This window comes from Cucurbita pepo, chromosome 8 (assembly GCF_057944985.1).
Source record: "Cucurbita pepo subsp. pepo isolate OVF chromosome 8, ASM5794498v1, whole genome shotgun sequence".
NCBI classification, from domain to species: Eukaryota; Viridiplantae; Streptophyta; class Magnoliopsida; order Cucurbitales; family Cucurbitaceae; genus Cucurbita; species Cucurbita pepo.
Window position 1 is genome coordinate 1,949,797 of NC_141805.1, and position 19,383 is coordinate 1,969,179.

Sequence of the window (19,383 nt, forward strand, 5' to 3'; positions counted from 1 at the left end):
TTCAATAAATAGTTCCGAATTTGAATTTAAAATTTTATAAAAACTATAGTTTATGTTGAAAAAACTATAGGTATTCAGACTATGCCTCTTGGAACATATGAATCCTTAAGCATATTTAGGTCGTATCGTAGGAAACACATGAAGTTCTGGATGTGGGATTAAACTAAATCGCTTGGAATGTAAGACGTCTTAGATATAGGTTTTCAAACTAGGGTGCTTGGAAAGTATGAAGCCTTTGATATAAGTTTTCAGACTGTGATGCTTTGGAAAGTACGAAGTCTTGAGTATGTATTTAAATTATGCTGCTTGAAAAGTAAGAAGTCTTGAGTGTAGGTATTCAGACTATGCCGCTTAGAACGCAGAGTTGCTTCACTTAGAATATGACACGAATTCAACTAGTTGTCAAACGCACTTGTCACCAAGTGCAATTTTAAAAGAATAGTTTTATTACCGCCAAAAATCAATCTATGCTTCAATATTGTATATTATCGATTAAAACCCTAAATTATTAGTATAGATGTATGCCTCTAATTTTAATTGATACAATTTTTAAAATTTATAATTTAATCTCCCACTTTATAATGGTTGAACAAAAAAAAATCATAAATCCTTTTTTTCTACTTCCCTCACACAAAAATTAATTCTTACCCTGGTAATTGTTGAAAATTTAAAAAGCTAATTAAAATTATAATATTGATATCTTGTATAAAACTATTTAAAAAGCTAATTAAAACTATAATATTGATATCTTCCATAAAACCGAGAAGAGATCAACTTTAGTGATAAACACGTATAAATTAGTCAATTCGAGCATAGTTCAACTAGTTCCTCATCCTATACTATAACGGTAGATGGTAGATAAGAAGCATGTAGAAGAGGCTTGTTCAACTGGTTGGTTCAAATACTAAGAAATCTGAGCTAAATAAGCACATCAAGCTAACTCCTTAGTTAAAAAAAATTAGTGTAATTCTTTTATCCAGAGCACAAGTACAAAGACCTATTATGCCGCAGCTCAACTTAAATAATAACTCATCAGAAGCAATAATGAAGCAAAGTAAATGCGAGAAAAAGAGAACAGCCAACTACAAGAGAAGTAAATAACTTGTTTGCATCAAATGGTGAAAATGTGTAAAAACCTAAGAACTGAGTGCCAGACCAAATTAATCCGATCGCCAACCTGTTGCTTCGTTCACAAATCTAATACGTTTTTGTTTTCGGCGCCTTCTTTTTCGGTTGCCTCTTTGGAACTGTGTTCTTCATCCCCAAGAAGAACAGCAGAGCACCAAAAAGTGCAATGTGCTGCCAAGAAAAATAGGATTCCATAAGTTTTTTTCTTTTTATTTCACAGGTAAACTGAGATGATTAAAATGAAATCATGGGGGCGAAATTCAGAAAACATATGGACAAACCTGCAAGAAATCGCCAAGCAGGATACCGAAAAAAGGCTTCTGGGGGCTAATGTTGAAGAAATCATAAAGAACCGGAGTGATTATAGCCAATTGCAGAAGCTGAAAGAGAAGGCAATATTTTCTTTAAAGACGTCCATAAATTTTTAGTAACACCGTAACAGGCCAAGCACACAACTAGCAGATATTGTCCTTTTTTGGCTTTTCCTTTCGGATTTTCCCTCAAGGTTTTTTAAAACGCATCATCTAGGGAGAATTTTCCACACCCTTATAAAGGGTGTTCCATTCTCCTCCCCAATCGATGTGAGATCTCACAATCCACCCTCTTCGGGGCCCAGCGTTCTCACTAGCACTCAACCAATGTGGGATCTTACTAACCAAATTTATATTCGAGGCTAAAATTACGAACATGGTGAATCCTTACCAGGAGATAAGCTCCAACGCTGCTTCCAAAAACAAACAGAAGGCCTCCAATTCCTTTAAGAGATAAAGAAATGGCAACCAAGTGTGTAACCTGCAGAAATGATCAGAGTTTGAAAAAGAAAAGTCATCGCATACTCATATTGACAACATAAGTTACATAAGCGCGCGAAGGTGTACGCTCTTTTATGAAGTGGTGAATAAGAAGAGAACGACAGACAAAAACTTTAGGCAAACAGATGGTTACAAATAAATGGCCTTACATCAATATCAGGTATCGCTACCCCCAGCTTGGATGATAAATTTCTCCTCAAAACAGCTACCTTTGGAGACAATTCCGCAGCCGCTGACCCACCATTGTTACTAAACTCATTAAACCTAACCAATGGATGTATACAACGTCAATACCAAAATAAGAGAGTTCTCGCTAGACGAAGCACTTTGCTCGAGATATTTATACGTGTACTTAATAAACGCAGAGAATAACATAGCTCTCAAGTGATAAAACTGTAACTACTGAATGCTTTCTCTAGAAAGTTATCTGCGTCATCCTTGTCCCGTGGAGAGATTTTGTTTAGCTAGTAAGGGAGTAAGCAGGGTGCGTCGCTCCCTTGCCCATCTTGTTAAAATTATAACCAAAAAAATTATGAAAAGGTAGATATAAGAGGCAAACCAACATCCTACTGGTCTAAAGATTCAAGGAAAAGAACTTCTAATGTGCATGGAAAAAGTTGCATTCCCCTATAATCCCAAACAACCGTCTGGCTCTACTACATTTTAATGCGGCGAGCACCTGGGTTGAACGCATTCCTGAGTTCTTTATTATTTATATCGGCTCTTATTGACTACTAAGCTAATCCCCCAAGGTCTTAAGTCCCCTGTTGATAGGATCCAACAGTAACAGTTCATTTCTTCCACACTCCCGTTCATTACTATAAGATTGAAAAAAGTGACTACATAATTAGCCAACGAAAAAAATTGATCCTCAAATTATGACTAGTAGAAGAAGACATAGCTAGAAATACCTAAAATATCGAATTGGAGAATTGAAGATCTTCAATGCAATATATCCTCTAATCTTTCACTTAACATAGTTCATTCAAGTTTGGATGGATGAAACCAATACCTTATCCCCTACAGAAATAATTTACCCTACAAATATAACCTTCTTCATATCAAAACCATCGCCCGAAATTGAATAAAATCACTAGCAAAAATGGCTCCTCATGAAAACGCTTTTAGCCCCCAAAATGGTCCTTAATATCCATGACAATAAGAAATGAACCGTATATAAATCATTCTTAACCAACCCGTCCCAAACTACGAATCCGAGGTCAATTGAATGGCGCCCTAATAAATCTAGCCATTAGAAGTACTCGCCCGCAATTTATATGAATAAGAACCAGAATTCCATAACAGCAACACAATCCTAAGCATTCATAGGCACTAACAAAAACCCCAATACCTAATTCGGAAATTGAAGCAAGAGCAATGAAATATTAGAAACGGAAGAAACATATAGATCGAAATCTACAGATTCGAGATCCAGTCAATCGAGTGGGAATATGGAAAAACTAAACAGAAATAGAAGAAATCATACATTTGCCAAGCGGAGAGGATGAAGATGGAGGCAAAGAGGACCCGTCCAAGGAAGGAGAAGAACCCCATGTTTCTTGTTGCAGATCCGAGGTTCAAGAACAGACTCCTGTTATGGATCGGCAACTCCTTCGCCTCCGACTATTCGATCAAATTTCGTGCTCGCTGTGCCTTAAATGGCCGCCTTGCTAGACCCACTTGAAATTTCTAGTGTGAATTCTGGAATATACAACTGGGTGTTGTAAAATTCAAATTAAATGTTTTAAAATATTATTATGACTAATTTATTCTATTTTTTATTTTATTTTTTAATTGTGAGTTAAATTAAATGTTTATTATATTTTAGTATATATTTCCTATATTACCTAATTTTATATATAATTATATTTTAATTTCAAATATTTTTTAATTTTAGTAGTGCATGGTGTATGCGTCTGTACTGATAAAATAATTATTCTCGAATATCATATGGTCCAAATAGCGCACTATTCGACTTTTTAATAAAACTTTATTTTTATAAATAAAAAAATATATTTTCACAGACGTTACGAATGTGACTCTGAATAATTTACTTTAGTATTTGATTCTATTTTATTAAGTTATATTAAGTGATTCTTAATTATTCACGAATTTCTACAGAGGAAAATTAGATTAGAAAACGATAAATAAGACTATAATATTTGGATAATATGATAAATTATTTTTTTATTTATTTTCGACCATTTAAAAAATTATAAAAACGTGTACAAAATAGTTCCAAATGGAGGAGCTATTATTTGGCCAAGTTGGAGGCAGTTGTGTGGTGACTAGTAGATGAACATGTATTGTTGAATGATGCAATTAATCATATATATATATATCACTGATAAATATTTGATATTTAAATTTTATATAAATTAAAATATTAATATAATATGTATAATTAATAAGTAAGATTTTTTAAAATAATTAAAAAATAATAATAATTAGGACAATTCAATTAAACTTAAAAAAAATAAAGGGTTGGACAGTGAACCTTATTCGAGTCATTCAAATCCAATATATATATATACACACGAGAATGTTATCTTATATGCGTGGAGCCCACCAAAACATAAAATAAACACATAACCTACGTGCTTATTTTCACTATTCTAATTTCTAAAACATTAATATTATTATTATTATCATTATTTTGATGAGGTACTTGAATACGACAACTTTTCATTGTTGATTCACATATTTATCGTGACAGAATAGCTCAATCTGCACGTTCCAATTGTAAAGAGGACCAACGATGCCTACAAAATAGTTAACCATATTAATTAATTTAATGTATGGTTGAAATTCAATTATAAATATATTAAATACACGTTTCAATTTTTATGAAATTAAGTCTTTATAATGGATCTACTTGCAAGTGGATAGATCTAGAATTTGTATTAAATTATTATAAGTCTATAAATATGTGTATCAAATAAAAAATTAAAAAAATAAAAAATAATTTTTTTTTAGTGTCACAGTGACGACCAGCGGCCCAAGAGAGAATCCTCTGTTCAAAAGCTTATCTTTATAAACACGGCGAATAATTTTTCGTAGAGGAGGTTCATTTGATCGGAAAAAATGGCGGTCGACGGATGTATCCTCACTCCGTTATCCAAAGTGGGTGAAAACTACCACAGACCCACCGAGCTCAAAGCTTTTGACGATTCTAAAGCTGGCGTTAAAGGGCTAGTCGACGCAGGTGTTACTGAAATTCCACGCATCTTTTACCAGCCACCGGAAGATTACCACTCCGACAACGTCGCCGGCGAAACACCGTACAAAATTCCGGTGATCGATCTCGAACACGTGGACAGAAATTCCCTCAAACGCAAATTCACCATCGACAGAATCCGAGAAGCTTCAGAGAAATTGGGTTTTTTTCAATTGATCAACCATGGGATTCCGGCGGCGGTGCTGGAAGAGATGAAAGAAGCGGTTAAGAGATTTAACGAACAATGCACGGAAGTGAAGAAACAATACTACACTCGCAACACGACCAAGCCTTTGATTTACAATAGCAATTTCGATCTGTACAGCGCAGCCGCCACGAATTGGAGGGACACGATTGGTTACATAAGTGCTCCTGTTCCTCCCAATCCACAGGACTTGCCGGAGATTATCAGGTGGGTTTGATGAAAAAACAGAGACACCCTTTTGAAATTTGAGCCTCTGGGTCTCTGATTTAACTTGAGATGTGTGTATTTGCAGAGATAATTTGGTGGATTACTCGAAAAGAGTGATGGAAATTGGGAATTTGCTGTTTGAATTGCTGTCGGAGGCTTTGGGGCTGACCCCAAATTACTTGAAGGACATAGGGTGCTGCGAGGGGCTGGCAATTGGGTGCCACTATTACCCACCCTGCCCGCAGCCACATTTGACACTGGGCACATCCGAGCACAGTGACAATGTCTTCATCACTGTTCTGTATCAAGACCACATCGGCGGCCTTCAGATCCGCCACCAGAAAAAGTGGGTCGACGTCCCACCGGTCGATGGCGCGTTGGTCGTCAACATCGGAGAGCTTATGCAGGCAAGTTCCCCTGTTTCTATGTCTTTTGTTTTCGATTCTTCGGTGGTAATCGTGTTTAGGGTTATGATATTATCCACTTTCCTAAAAAAACCCACCAAGATTTATTTTTTACTTATATAAATTCACGATCATTCTCTAAATTAGTTGAACGTGGGACTCTCCCAACAATCCTCCCCTCGAACAAAATACACTGTACAGCCTCCCCTCAGACCTATAGAGCCCTCAAACAGCCTCTCCTTAATCGAGGCTCAATTCTTTTGCTATAGTCCTCGAACAAAGTACACCATTTGTTCAATACTTTAGTCACTTTTGATTACACAGATTCTATTAACATGGTTAAATTTAGGACATGACTCTTATACCATCTTAAGAATCACGGTTCACAGGTGACTTAGATTTTGGCTTTCCAAAAAACCTAGACAGTATTTCGTACTTATAAAATTCATGATGATTTCCTAAATTAGTGAACGTGGGACTCTCTCTCCTAACAATCCTCGACAAATGGGGTGTTGTTTTGTAGCGCAGTTGATAACAAACGACAGATTCATAAGCGTGGCGCATAGGGTATTGGCGAAACAGGAGGGTCCAAGAATCTCAGTGGCGAGCTTTTTTAGTACGCTTTATTTGCCGAACTCGAAACTGTATGGACCCATAAAGGAACTGTTATCGGAAGAAAATCCGGCCAAGTACAGAGAAACCACGATCAGAGACTTCCATCTCCAGTATCGTGCCGATGGGCTTGGGACTTCCTCTCTGCAGCATCTCAAGCTTTGACTACAATAATAATTCATCTACTTTTCTCGCTTTGTTTAGTTTACCACGTCTAATCTTCTACTTAAGTTATATATTCGACCATGCTCTTATCAATCAATATGTCCTAATTTGATATCATTTCATGTTAATTTGCTATTACATTCAATTCAAACTTTACGTGTGTTCTTAGGAGAGGTTTCCACAACCTCATAAATAATGTTTCGTTCCCTTCTCCAACCGACGTAGGATCTCACAATCTATCATCTTTGAAGCTCGCGCGTGTTCAGTGGCACTCATTCCCCTTTTCAATTGAAGCGAAATTTCACAAATAGTCCATTGGCCCACGCGTTGTAGTGAAAGTGTCTCAAAGACGTGGTTGATTATCGTTCTTTATAAGTCGGTTCAAATATTAAATATTGGCAAGGCCGACATCTAACCTCTTTTTCTTGTTATAATAACAAACCTTAAAAATAAATGTGTTGACTTTTAGGTTAACAACAAGACTTTACTCTTTGATTAGTACAATACAAGAATTTGTAAAGTTTAATAATGTTGAATAAAATATAATTATTAATTGATGGATTGACTTTAGAGGATAAAGAAAATAGGTGGATACATTGAATGGGAATTTGAGGACAAAGCGACGTCGTATTTGAAAGCAAACACATAAAATATTAAAAAAATAAAAAACAAACCACGTGCTTATTTACACTATTTCCATTTAAAAGAAATGAATTATTTAACGATGAGTTGGTCAAATACGCCAACTCCGTAGAAAAAAAAATAATTAAATTATACTTTATAAAATTGGTCTTGAAAAAATTGATAAATATTTTAATAAATATATATTTAGGATTTTTAAACATTAAATTATCCGAAACAATAAGTGATGACATCATAAGCTAAGCGAGTGATCGACAATGGCGGTTGGAGCGACAAGAATCCTAACGCCGGTATCCAAAGCCGACGGAAGCTACCACAGACTGACTGAGCTCAAAGCTTTCGACGACACTAAATCCGGCGTTAAAGGGTTAGTGGACGCCGGAATTACTGAAATCCCTCGAATTTTTTACCAGCCACCGGAGTCCAACGACTCCGGCCATGTTTCCGACGAGACCCAAATCCATATTCCAGTGATAGACCTCGACCACATCGGAAGAACGCCGCTCAAACGAAAATACACCGTCGACAGAATCCGAGAAGCTTCAGAGAAATTCGGGTTTTTCCAATTGATTAACCATGGGATTCCGGTGAGTGTTCTTGAAGAGATGAAAGAAGGGGTCCGGAGGTTTCACGAACAGGGCACAGAATTGAAGGCACAATACTATAGCCGTAACCTCACGAAGCCTCTGATTTACACCAGTAATTTCGATCTGTATTCTGCTCCGACCACCAATTGGAGGGATGCGTTTCGGTATATAAGTGTCCCAAATTCTCATAATCCGGAAGATTTGCCGGAAATTTGCAGGTAAGTATGCTGATTTTGGACCCAAAAAAAGACCCTTTTAAACAGAGGTTCCTCTGTTTTGTGCAGAGATATTCTGGTGGATTACTCGAAACGGGTGATGGAGATTGGGAAATTAGTGTTTGAATTGCTGTCGGAAGCTCTGGGTCTGAATCCAAATTACTTGAACGGTGTAGACTGCGGCGAGGGGCTTTCTCTGGTTTGCCACTATTACCCACCTTGCCCACAGCCGAATTTGGCCATTGGCACATCGGAGCACACTGACAATAGCTTTATCACTGTGCTGTTGCAAGACCACATCGGCGGGCTACAGATTCGCCATGAGAACAATTGGGTGGACATTCCCCCAGTCGCCGGAGCTTTAGTCGTCAACATTGGAGATCTTATGCAGGCAAGTTTCTCACCGATCTCTCTCTCCCCTCTATAATATGATATTATCCATAGAGTCTTCGAATAGCCTCCCTTTGAGGCTCGACTCCTTCTTTGGAATGCTCGAACATAGTACACCCTTTGTTTGACACTTGAGTGAGTTACTTTTGACTCCACTTTCGAGGCTCACAAGTTTAAGGATTCTATTGACTACACTTTTGACGACATTTGAGGATTCTATTGATATGACTAAGTTAAGGGCATGATTATGATACCATGTTACGAATTACGACTCTCCACAGTGGTATGATATTGTTCACTTTGAGCATAAGCTCTCATATCTATGCTTTTGGGATTCTCTCCTAACAATCAAGTGATCTTGTAATGTCCCACATTGGTCGAGGAGGAGAACAAACCACCACTTATAAGGGTGTGGAAACCTTCCTGTTTTAAAACCTTGAGGTGAATCCCGAAAGGGAAATCCCAAAGAAGACCATATTTGCTAGCGGTGGATCTGGGCCGTTACAGATCCTTCCCTAAATTAGCCAATGTTGGACTCCGATTCTAATTGGGTTAGGTTTTGGGTGCAGCTAATAACGAACGACAAATTCAGAAGCGTTAAACACAGGGTTCTAGCAAACAAAGAGGGTCCGAGAGTATCAGTGGCGGGATTTTTCTCCCCGTCGGTTTTGTCGACCTCGAAAATGTATGGACCTATAAAGGAATTAGTATCAGAAGAAAATCCTGCAATATACAGAGATACCACAATCGGAGAATTCAATACCCAATTCCATTCAAAAGGCATTGGAACTTCTACTTTGCAGCAGTTCAAGCTGAGTCGAGCAGATATTTAACTTGTTGTTGAAGGATAGAGTGATCGATTCTCGATTTTAATGAACACACGCAATCTATAGTCGAAAACTAAATTAAACCTTATTCTATGGTGGTGTCGTTAAATGTAATAGTTTAGGTTACATGTTTAAAATTGACATGATCGATCTCATAGAGTGGTTCAAATCTCAAACAAGTTAATCTGAATCTGGCTTCTCATTTTTTATCATTTGGTATCTGATTGTCTTCTTTGAGTTGACTTCTTATCAGAAATTCTATCTAACTCGTCAACTTCCCTCTATTGAGGGAGGTTGTTATTTCTCTCTTGCTTGCTTATATAAGATCCCTTTCAAAAATCTCTCCTTCGAAAATTACTCTCTGCCCTCTACTAAGGAAATCTTTCAAAAATCTCTCTTTCGAAAATTACAAAATCTTTCAAAAATCTCTCTTTCGAAAATTACTCTCTGCCCTCGTTTTCTAAAACCTTCTCCTAAAATCGAGACCAGAGGCTCGAGCATACGTCGTTTGGCCGCATGCAAGAACGAATTGACTTAGCTTGGCCGCACGCAAGAACGAATTGACTTAGCTCACTTGTCGTTGGAAAGTGAGCCGCACGCAAGAACGAATTGACTTAGCTTGGCCGCACGCAATAACGAATTGACTTAGCTCACTTGTCGTTGGAAAGTGAGCCGCACGCAAGAACGAATTGACTTAGCTTGGCCGCACGCAATAACGAATTGACTTAGCTCACTTGTCGTTGGAAAGTGAGCCGCACGCAAGAACGAATTGACTTAGCTTGGCCGCACGCAAGAACGAATTGACTTAGCTCACTTGTCGTTGGAAAGTGAGTGTCGCACAATCGCAGGCATAGTAATAGAATCATGCCCTAAACTTAGTCATGGTAATAGAATCCTCAAATGTCGAACGAAGGAGTCGAGCCTCCCACCTCGCAGGCATAGTAAAAAATGACTAGGACTTCAAAAGAAAAAGGAGTCGAGCCTCGATTAAGGAGAGGTGACGTACTTTGTTCGAGGGGAGGTGTTGGATGAAAGTCCCACCAGAGGGGAGGTGTTGGATGAAAGTCCCACCAGCTAATTCAGGGAATGATCATCGATTTATAACAAAAGAATACTATTAACGGGGGAAGCCCAAAGCCAGTGCACAACATCTAACCATAGAGTGGTGTTGACTATAACAAAGAATTATTTAAAATTAAAAAAATAGATAACAAAAATTTGAATTGGTCAAAATTGTGTGTCAATTTTAATGAGACCGAACATTTTCCTTAAACCTTTGATTTTTCTTTATATGTGGTCTGCAAAGTGGTTCAACCCAAGATAAGATAATAGACAATGGCGGTTGCAGCGACAAAAGTCAATACACTCAACCTAACTCCGGTATCCAAAGCCGACGAAAGCTACCACAGACCCACTGACCTCAAAGCTTTCGACGACACTAAATCCGGCGTTAAAGGGTTAGTGGACGCCGGAATTACTGAAATCCCTCGAATCTTTTACCAGCCACCGGAGTCCAACGACTCCGGCCATGTTTCCGACAAGACCCAAATCCATATTCCGGTGATAGACCTCGACCACATCGGCAAAACGCCACTCAAACGAAGATACACCGTCGACAGAATCCGAGAAGCTTCAGAGAAATTTGGGTTTTTCCAATTGATTAACCATGGGATTCCGGTGAGTGTTGTTGAAGAGATGAAAAATGGGGTTCGGAGATTTCATGAACAGGACACGGAATTGAAGGCACCATACTATTCTCGCAACATAATGAGGCCTTTCATTTACGTCAGTAATTTTGATCTGTATTCTTCAGCCACCACCAATTGGAGGGATACGTTTCGGTATCTAAGTGCCCCAAATTCTCACCATCCGCAAAAGCTGCCGGAAAGTTGCAGGTAAATCTGCTAATTTTGGTTATGAATCCCCTAATCTCCATTATACTGTCTAATTTAAGACCACAAGTTTGGGCTTCTCTACCAATGGAGATATAGATCTCTCTTCTAATATCATCTCATTTAACAAAGTACACTACGAGATCTATGGAACCCTTAAATGGTCTCCCTCCTCTTAATTGGAGCCCTAGAACAACTCCCTTTTTTTTGGAGCCCTCGAACGACCTCCCCTTAACTGAGACCCGACTCCCTTTCTCTGGAGCCCTCGAACGACCTCCCCTTAATTGAGGCCCGACTCCCTTTCTCTGGAGCCCTCGAACGACCTCCCCTTACTTGAGGCTCGACTCCTTTTTTCTAGAGCCCTCGAATGGCTTCCCCTTAATTGAGGCTCGGCTCCCTTTCTCTAGAGCCCTTGAACGACCTCCCCTTACTTGAGGCTCGACTCCTTTTTTCTAGAGCCCTCGAACGACCTCCCCTTACTTGAGGCCCGGCTCCCTTTCTCTGGAGCCCTCGAATGGCCTCCCCTTAATTGAGGCTCGGCTCCCTTTCTCTGGAGCCCTCGAATGGCCTCCCCTTAATTGAGGCTCGGCTCCCTTTCTCTGGAGCCCTCGAATGGCCTCCCCTTAATTGAGGCTCGGCTCCCTTCTCTGGAGCCCTCGAATGGCCTCCCCTTAATTGAGGCTCGGCTCCCTTTCTCTGGAGCCCTCGAACGACCACCCCTTACTTGAGGCTCAACTCCCTTTTTTCTAGAGCCCTCGAACGACCACCCCTAATTAAGTCTCAACTCCCTTTCTCTGGAGCCCTCGAACAAATTACACCCTTTGTTCGACATTTGAGTCTCTCGTACCATGTTACGAATAATGAATCTCCACTGTACTGTCCACTTACTTTCATGAATCTCCACAACATTATAATACTGTCCCCTTTGAAAAAACAAACCCATTTAAACAGAGATTAGAGATTGCTCTGTTTGTGCAGAGACATTCTGGAGGATTACTCAAAACAAGTGATGGAAATTGGGAAATTAATGTTTGAATTGCTGTCGGAGGCTCTGGGTCTTCCTCCAAATTACTTGAACGACATAGACTGCAGCGAGGGGCTTGCACTTGTATGCCACTACTACCCACCATGCCCACAGCCGCATTTGGCGATCGGCACATCGGAGCACACCGACAATGACTTCATCACTATTCTGCTGCAAGACCACATCGGCGGCTTACAGGTTCGGCATGGGAACAAGTGGGTGGACGTCCCCCCTGTCGCCGGAGCTTTAGTCGTCAACATCGGAGATCTTTTGCAGCTAATAACGAATGACAAATTCAAAAGCGCTAAGCATAGGGTTGTGGCGAACAAGGAGGGTCCGAGAGTGTCAGTGGCAGGGTTTTTCTCCACGTTTGGGTTACAGACCTCCAAAGTGTATGGACCCATCAAGGAATTGGTATCAGAAGAAAACCCTGCAATATACAGAGATACCACAATCAAAGACTTCAATATCCAGTTCCATTCAAAGGGCATTGGAACTTCTACTTTGAACCACTTCAAGCTCACCCAAGCACATGTTTAATCAGTACTTCATAAAGAAAGTTTATGATTTTATTATCTTGGATCTGGTTCGTAATCCCCTCGTGTTCTGCCACGAGAACTTGGAGTTCATATTGTAGTGAATGTAAGTAAGGTAATGTTATTATTCTTGCTCAAAGAATAGACAAGATGTCGCGATAAAATCTATGAAAACACTTTCTCATGGTTTTTATGGTACAAGCTACGACTCCAAGAGCACAAGGAGTTTGTCCCGCTCGATCTTGTCCTGTTGACAAGCTAGGTCTTTACATACGCGGCAACGTTGTCTTGCGTGCAAGGCCTGGTGGTCATGTAGTATCTCTGTTTTTGAAGGCCTAGTAGTCACGTAAACAAAGTTTCTGTATAGGATGTACTGTGGCGAGTCCTTCTCTTTCAGTCGTGGTGTAATTTCACCACGGTGACAACCTCCTCTACAATGGGATAATCGAGTTTGGAAGGTTCTGAGCAATTACTCTTAAGGATGTACATCTTTGGCTAAATGATTAATTTGTCTTTAATAGATAAAAGGCCTAGAAAGAACAGACCGGACACCGCAAACTAGTCGTTATTGGGATCACCATTTCCGTAATTTCAAGTAATTGATACAGGTCTCTTTTGAATTCGTTCGAGTTATTGGCTCGTCTAACCTAGCAACACTCACGAGTCACTTGTTCATAAGGATGACATTACTCGTAAATACTTTTTTAGCCAATTATTCATAATGTTTAGGCCTAATAGCCAATTGGGAAGAAGATTGTATCATAAACAACACAAGCTTATAGGTAATTTGAATGAGTATGTAATCAAAGCCTGAAATGTGGGAGGGCAGAGGTCCCATCCAACCCTTTTTCTGCATAGTAGAGATTGTATTCCCTAACGGTGATTTCTCGGTACTTGGCACGATTTTCTTCCGACAACAATTCTTCGATGGGTCTATAACGTTTGGAGGTCGGAAGAGGCCCGGTGGAGAAGAAACTTGCCACCGATACTCTCGGATGACCCTCGCTATTCGCCAACACCCTGTGCTCCGAGCTCACGAATCGGTCATTCGTTACCAGCTGCAAAAAGGAACCCAAACCCGTAATCTTCCTTAAATTTTATGTATCTAGGATGATGTTGTTGTTGTAAGAGTTCAACTCACAACTAAAGTATTCCTTAAGTCATGAGAGATTATGCTCAAAGTGGACGATATCATATGATATTGTGAAGATTCGTGATTCCTAATAGTTGTCTACCATAGAAAGTCAAAAACTTGCCTGTAATAAGCTGCCAACATTGACGACAAGGGCTCCCGGAACGGGAGGAATATCCACCCATTTGTTGTGTTGAAGCACTTGAAGACCTCCAATATGGTCTTGCAGCAGGACGGTGATGAAGGTATCGTCAGAGTGCTCGGTGGCACCAATGGTGAGTTCGGGCTGAGGACATGGCGGATAATAGTGGCACACAAGAGCTAGTCCCTCGTTGCAGTCCAAGTCAAGGAGATGGGTCGATTTCAGACCAAGAGCCTCCGAAAGCAACTCAAATATCAATTCCCCAAGCTTCACTATTTCTTTCGAATAATCAACCAAGATGTCCCTGCAACGAATGTATTGGTACGAGGACTTTTGGGAAACCCAAAGCAAAGCCATGAGAGCTTATGCTCAAAGTGAACAATATCACATCATTGTGGAGATTCGTGATTACTAACATGGTATCAGAGTCATGCATTTAACTTAGCTATGTCAATAGAATCCTCAATGTCGAACAAAGAAGTTGTGAGTCTCAAAGATGTAGTAAAAAAGTGACTCAATGTCAGACAAGTAATGTATTTTGTTCAAGTTCTCCAAAGAAAGAGTCGAGCCTCGATTATAAGGGGAGGCTATTCGAGAGCTCCATAAGTTTTAGGGGAGGCTCTATAGTGTACTTTATATGAGGCATTTTGGGAGGAAAGCCACGAGAGCTTATATTCAAAGTAGATAATATCATACTATTGTAGAGATTCGTGATTTCTAACACTTACCTGCAAACTTCAGGCAGGTCCTCCGGGCGTGGAGAAACAGGGGCCATGAAAGTAAAGAAAGTGTCCCTCCAATTGGCCGCCGGTGCGCTGAACAGATCGAAATTACAATTGTAAACAAACGGCGCCGTGGTCTCTCTTGTATAATATTGTTTCTTCACTTCACTGTCTAGCTCGTGAAATCGACGCACCCCATTGATGACCTCCTCTTGAAGCCTCGCCGGAACTCCATGGTTTACAGCTTGAAAAAAGCCCCACGTCTCTGAAGCTTCCCTGATTTTATCCACAATCTCTCTGCGTTTGAAGGGGTCTTTGTCGACGTCTTCGAGATCCACCACCGGAACGCCGAGATGGGTCTCCACGGAACTGGAATCGTCAATTTTGGGTGGGCGGTAGAATATTCTTGGGATCTCGACAACCCCGGCGTCGACTAGGCCTTTGACGCCGGCCTTAGTTTCGTCGAAAGCTTTCAGTTCGGATGCTCTGTCGAAGGTATCGTCAAGTTTGGAGACAGGCGTGAGGTTCACTTTGCCGACGGCAACCATTTTGTTTCTCCGGTGAAAGTTTAGAGTTCAAATTCTGTGGAGTTTTTTCGAAAAGGTTGGATTTTTAATGCTGAATTGCCTAACGAAGATAGAAATGATATTTAAAATCGAAATCCAATCATGTGAGAGATCAAAAGTACTCGAAGATTAAGAGCCACTCGTGGAAACAAAAGAACAGTGCGATACCATCAAAATCATTTTGATAGATAATGGACATAACTTGAGATTTTAGAACTCCCTTCTCCCACGACTCGTACGTTGATCCGACCTTTTAATTCTTCGTTCAGTTGCCTAAAGGGGATAAACCTATGTACGATTGCCTTACCATACAACTCGGTGTTCCAAGCTTGCACGAAACTTGATGCACACTTCATTTGAGATTAGGTCATTGCTCGACATATTAAAACTCAGCATCTTCTGTAACATTCCAAGCCCACTGCTAGCAGATATTGTCCGCTTTTGTCCATTATGTATCGCCATCAGTCTCACGGTTTAAAACGCGTATGCTAGAGAGAGGTTTCCACGCCCTTATAAGGAATGTTTCGTTCCCCTCTCCAACCAACGTGGAATCTCACAATTCACCCCTCTTGGGGGGCCAACGTCATCGTTGACACACCGTCCGGTGATAGTCTCTGATACCATTTGTAACATTCTAAGCCCACCGCTAGCTGATATTATCCGCTTTGGCCTGTTACATATTGCCGTCAGCCTCACATTTTAAAACGTGTCTTCTAGAGAGAGGTTTCCACACTCTTATAAGACATACTTTGTTCCCCTCTCCAACCGGTGTGGGATCTCACATCTTCCTTCTAGATATCTCAACATCAGTTTCTTCGAGACAAACTTGCACTACCTTTTGGCTTCAAGAGCATAGCTTCCAACAATTCAAGCTTAAGCTAACATCCAGTCAAATCCTAGCCCTGTCTTTGATGTAGACTGATATTATAATGGTAGGCATTGATGCAGTTTCATTCATTATAATGACGCAGCCTCGTGTCTTAGGGGACTGAGGCTCCACCAAATGAACAAGAAAGTCTATTATTCAATACCCATGAATGCAAAAGTTCAGAACATCAATATATTTACATAAGATGATAACCCACAAAGTTAAATCCAATTACTAAAAGAACGAAACGAAGCGACAACAAATGAACGAAACGAAATGCTGCTTCCATTTAGCAACTAGAAGTTTTAAAGACAAATAAGGAAATGAGTTGAGAGAAATATTTGCAGCATGTTGGTGAACAAAAATGGATGGATGAAAGAAAGTGATAGTTTATTCGTTTAAAGATGGCAAAACTAACTAAGCAGCAGGAGGCCTGAGCTCATGATCTTGAGAAGTATCACATACTGAGGGAGGAAGATATGGCCACATTGGTATCAAACCATAACCTGGAAAAACAGCCATCTTACCTGGAGCAGCATGATATGCAGCTGGATGACCTGGGATAAGCCCTGGAGGTGGAATGGCTATAGATTTCAACTGTTGCTCGATTCTTTCTTTGTCTTCCTTCAAAATTGTTTTCTCCTTCCGAAGATCATTCTTCTCTGCCTGTTAAAATCAAGCAAAAACACTTTGAACTGATGCTGAGAGATCACTAAATTTCCAAAATATACTTGTGGACATGTCACTAAACATCACACAACCTTTTTAATTAGATACAATACAAGCCAGAAGCATGTTAGAGGATTATTGGGAGTGAGTCCCACATTGGCTAATTTAGGGAATGATCATGGGTTTATAAGTGAGGAATACTATCTCCATTGGTATGAGGCCTTTTGGGGAAGCCTAAAGCAAAGCCATGAGAGCTTATGCTCAAAGTGGACAATATCATACCATTGTGGAGAGTTGTGATTCCTAACATGGTATTAGAGCCATGCCCTAAACTTAGCCATGTCAATAGAATCCTCAAATATCGAACAAAGAATTGTGAGCCTCGAAGGTGTGGTCAAAAGTGACTAAAGTATCGAACAAATGGTGTACTTTGTTCGAGGGCTCCAGAGAAAGGAGTTGAACCTCGATTAAGGGGAGGCTATTTGAGAGCTCCATAAGCCTCAGGGGAGGCTTGTAGTGTACTTTGTTTGAAGGGAGGATTGTTGAGGATTATTAGGAGTGAGTCCCACATTGGCTAATTTAGGGAATGATCACGGGTTTATAAGTGAGGAATACTATCTCCATTGGTATGAGGCCTTTTGGGGAAGCCTAAAGCAAAGCCATGAGAGCTTACGCTCAAAGTGGACAATATCATACCATTGTGGAGAGTTGTGATTCCTAACAAAGCATTTTGATCGAGTTACCGATAAACTATCCCAAATACATGAAGTATGTTACAGCAAAATAGCATAATTACTCGCCGAGCAGTTCATGTAAGAGGCGGTGCCGTTTAAGTCATACAAATATTAAAGATGCAAGACGTTGAATATAAAATACAAGTTAACCATAATAATTTTAAAAAAAATTGTTGAAAGAACATGCCTTAATAAAAAGAAATCCAATTTTTAATGGGAAAAAAGTTATATAAAGATGAATATAGATACAATAGCAGGGTATAGTGCCATGCACGTTTCAAAGATAATATGAACATACTCGGCCTTCATATACGATAGCTAACCTTTAAACACTCCACTTCTTCCCGTAGCTTTTCGTTAGTTTGTTTGAGCTCTTCAGCTTCAGTCTTGAGCTGATTCAACACTCTAATGGCATCATCAAGTATGGCAGGCTTGTTAGTTTTGGCAGGTCTATCAGGTTCTAATGCATGGCTCAAATCTAGAAACCTGCACAAATCACCAACAAAAACGTTGAACAACTGAAATAAGCATTAGATTATTCCCTAAAATCCAAAGAAGTGCAAATTCCAAACAAATAATAATAACCTTGAACTCTCTTGGATGGAAAAAACATATCATACATAGATCATAAACACCATTAGATTTCTCCTCCCAATATTATCATCAATCATCATCATCAAACAAAAGAATGAAAAGAAGAAGCAGGTAAAATTGCAAAAGAGTTGGATAACAAAAAAAATGCTTGCCTATCATTTAATCTCCCTCTCCGCAACCTCTCGCGACAAGCTTTAGAAGTCGGTCCAGTGCACGGCTCATCTCGCACCCTGAGAAATTCCAAGCAGGAAAATTACAGGTAGATGTAACTGAAAATTGATAGAAAAAGTTCAAAAACATCACCAGAAAGTTAATCCTATAACAACAAATCGCTTATTGACTAACAAAAGAAAAATGATACCAAAATCAAGAGAACCATAGATTATACTTATTTCCCAAGATGCTAATTCCTACCGAAAATGGCTATATCCACAACCGGAAAGCACAATTTAGATACAATTGATATTCCAACTCTGTAAGCAATAATATGGTCCGATTCATGAACAAGATATTGACAAAGCACTTGCAAAATTTCACCGAAACCAGAACTAAGCGCCAGTGTCATGAATTTTCTTTACTGAAGAAGCGCATATCACCGATATCAGTTCGTGAACATCCAATAACGCTACATGCAAAATACCTACCTCTTCCGCAAACAATCGGTTTCTTCAGATTCAACACGCCCGGCTGAAACACCCGTATCCGCACCACCATCCCTGCAAACGGAACAAAATCCCCAAATTCGTGAACATTCTCCATTCAATCAAACAGAGACAACAAAATCCACAGGAAGAGAAAAAGAAAAACAATGCAGTAACTGATTTATTATTATTACTACCTGAAATCATTAGGCAGCCATAGAGGACCGAGCGAAGGGCTAACAATGTTGTCGGCGTCGGCGAACAACGAGTAATCAAGAAAATCCGAACAGCTCGGGTCCTCCAATGGATCCATCTGATTTGAAATCAAATCTTCGTCGACTGCAACTCCCCTCCAATTTGGAATCTCATTCCGCGACGAAGATTTTGGGAAATGAAAAAGGAAGGGATCGAAAAGTCCATGAAAATTTCGGAACAAACAATTAAAAAAAAAA

The 19,383-nt window shown here is 39.8% G+C and overlaps 6 protein-coding genes across 7 annotated transcripts; 3 read left to right on the plus strand and 3 right to left on the minus strand.

Annotated features, from left to right (window-relative positions):
* Window positions 1–919: 919 nt before the first annotated feature.
* On the minus strand, window positions 920–3,650 carry LOC111799718 (uncharacterized). The gene is made up of 5 exons (XM_023683167.2): window positions 3,427–3,650; window positions 2,090–2,204; window positions 1,831–1,920; window positions 1,410–1,508; window positions 920–1,299 (listed from the first exon to the last, which is right to left on the minus strand). The coding sequence occupies exons 1-5, from the start codon at window positions 3,492–3,494 to the stop codon at window positions 1,198–1,200; spliced, it is 474 nt and encodes a 157-aa protein (XP_023538935.1). The 5' UTR covers window positions 3,495–3,650; the 3' UTR covers window positions 920–1,197.
* A 1,253-nt stretch (window positions 3,651–4,903) lies between these two features.
* On the plus strand, window positions 4,904–6,901 carry LOC111799889 (1-aminocyclopropane-1-carboxylate oxidase homolog 1-like). Its single transcript, XM_023683384.2, has 3 exons — window positions 4,904–5,569; window positions 5,655–5,976; window positions 6,502–6,901. Exons 1-3 carry the CDS (start codon window positions 5,025–5,027, stop codon window positions 6,748–6,750), a joined length of 1,116 nt encoding a protein of 371 aa, XP_023539152.1. The 5' UTR covers window positions 4,904–5,024; the 3' UTR covers window positions 6,751–6,901.
* A 714-nt stretch (window positions 6,902–7,615) lies between these two features.
* On the plus strand, window positions 7,616–9,432 carry LOC111799900 (1-aminocyclopropane-1-carboxylate oxidase homolog 1-like). Of its 2 annotated transcripts, none has more exons than XM_023683405.2 (3): window positions 7,616–8,197; window positions 8,243–8,585; window positions 9,154–9,432. In XM_023683405.2, the coding sequence occupies exons 1-3, from the start codon at window positions 7,650–7,652 to the stop codon at window positions 9,415–9,417; spliced, it is 1,155 nt and encodes a 384-aa protein (XP_023539173.2). In that variant the 5' UTR covers window positions 7,616–7,649; the 3' UTR covers window positions 9,418–9,432. The 2 variants fall into 2 exon arrangements, with proteins under 2 accessions (XP_023539173.2, XP_023539174.2); XM_023683406.2 differs by having other exon boundaries at window positions 8,264–8,585.
* A 1,256-nt stretch (window positions 9,433–10,688) lies between these two features.
* Window positions 10,689–13,064, plus strand: LOC111799864 (1-aminocyclopropane-1-carboxylate oxidase homolog 1). The gene is made up of 2 exons (XM_023683351.2): window positions 10,689–11,306; window positions 12,282–13,064. Exons 1-2 carry the CDS (start codon window positions 10,747–10,749, stop codon window positions 12,865–12,867), a joined length of 1,146 nt encoding a protein of 381 aa, XP_023539119.2. The 5' UTR covers window positions 10,689–10,746; the 3' UTR covers window positions 12,868–13,064.
* A 467-nt stretch (window positions 13,065–13,531) lies between these two features.
* LOC111799867 (1-aminocyclopropane-1-carboxylate oxidase homolog 1) lies at window positions 13,532–16,416 on the minus strand. Its single transcript, XM_023683358.2, has 3 exons — window positions 14,866–16,416; window positions 14,120–14,441; window positions 13,532–13,921 (listed from the first exon to the last, which is right to left on the minus strand). Exons 1-3 carry the CDS (start codon window positions 15,405–15,407, stop codon window positions 13,667–13,669), a joined length of 1,119 nt encoding a protein of 372 aa, XP_023539126.2. The 5' UTR covers window positions 15,408–16,416; the 3' UTR covers window positions 13,532–13,666.
* Window positions 16,417–16,556: 140 nt separating this feature from the next.
* LOC111799575 (transcription factor bHLH104) lies at window positions 16,557–19,363 on the minus strand. The gene is made up of 5 exons (XM_023682954.2): window positions 19,129–19,363; window positions 18,935–19,006; window positions 18,443–18,520; window positions 18,020–18,182; window positions 16,557–16,959 (listed from the first exon to the last, which is right to left on the minus strand). The coding sequence occupies exons 1-5, from the start codon at window positions 19,242–19,244 to the stop codon at window positions 16,711–16,713; spliced, it is 678 nt and encodes a 225-aa protein (XP_023538722.1). The 5' UTR covers window positions 19,245–19,363; the 3' UTR covers window positions 16,557–16,710.
* Window positions 19,364–19,383: the final 20 nt, after the last annotated feature.

Coding starts and splice junctions, on each gene's coding strand:
- LOC111799718 (XM_023683167.2), bottom strand. CDS start 3,494: ATGGGGTTCTTCTCCTTCCTTGGACGGGTCCTCTTTGCCTCCATCTTC. Junction 2,205..3,426: donor ATCCTCTCCGCTTGGCAAAT/GTATGATTTCTT, acceptor TCCATTGGTTAG/GTTTAATGAGTTTAGTAACA. Junction 1,921..2,089: donor TAGCGATACCTGATATTGAT/GTAAGGCCATTT, acceptor TCATTTCTGCAG/GTTACACACTTGGTTGCCAT.
- LOC111799889 (XM_023683384.2), top strand. CDS start 5,025: ATGGCGGTCGACGGATGTATCCTCACTCCGTTATCCAAAGTGGGTGAA. Junction 5,570..5,654: donor GACTTGCCGGAGATTATCAG/GTGGGTTTGATG, acceptor GTGTATTTGCAG/AGATAATTTGGTGGATTACT. Junction 5,977..6,501: donor ACATCGGAGAGCTTATGCAG/GCAAGTTCCCCT, acceptor TTTGTAGCGCAG/TTGATAACAAACGACAGATT.
- LOC111799900 (XM_023683405.2), top strand. CDS start 7,650: ATGGCGGTTGGAGCGACAAGAATCCTAACGCCGGTATCCAAAGCCGAC. Junction 8,198..8,242: donor GATTTGCCGGAAATTTGCAG/GTAAGTATGCTG, acceptor CCTTTTAAACAG/AGGTTCCTCTGTTTTGTGCA. Junction 8,586..9,153: donor ACATTGGAGATCTTATGCAG/GCAAGTTTCTCA, acceptor TTTTGGGTGCAG/CTAATAACGAACGACAAATT.
- LOC111799864 (XM_023683351.2), top strand. CDS start 10,747: ATGGCGGTTGCAGCGACAAAAGTCAATACACTCAACCTAACTCCGGTA. Junction 11,307..12,281: donor AAGCTGCCGGAAAGTTGCAG/GTAAATCTGCTA, acceptor CTGTTTGTGCAG/AGACATTCTGGAGGATTACT.
- LOC111799867 (XM_023683358.2), bottom strand. CDS start 15,407: ATGGTTGCCGTCGGCAAAGTGAACCTCACGCCTGTCTCCAAACTTGAC. Junction 14,442..14,865: donor GACCTGCCTGAAGTTTGCAG/GTAAGTGTTAGA, acceptor CATTCGTTGCAG/GGACATCTTGGTTGATTATT. Junction 13,922..14,119: donor ATGTTGGCAGCTTATTACAG/GCAAGTTTTTGA, acceptor TCCTTTTTGCAG/CTGGTAACGAATGACCGATT.
- LOC111799575 (XM_023682954.2), bottom strand. CDS start 19,244: ATGGATCCATTGGAGGACCCGAGCTGTTCGGATTTTCTTGATTACTCG. Junction 19,007..19,128: donor TGGCTGCCTAATGATTTCAG/GTAGTAATAATA, acceptor TTCCGTTTGCAG/GGATGGTGGTGCGGATACGG. Junction 16,960..18,019: donor AAGAAGTGGAGTGTTTAAAG/GTTAGCTATCGT, acceptor TGATTTTAACAG/GCAGAGAAGAATGATCTTCG.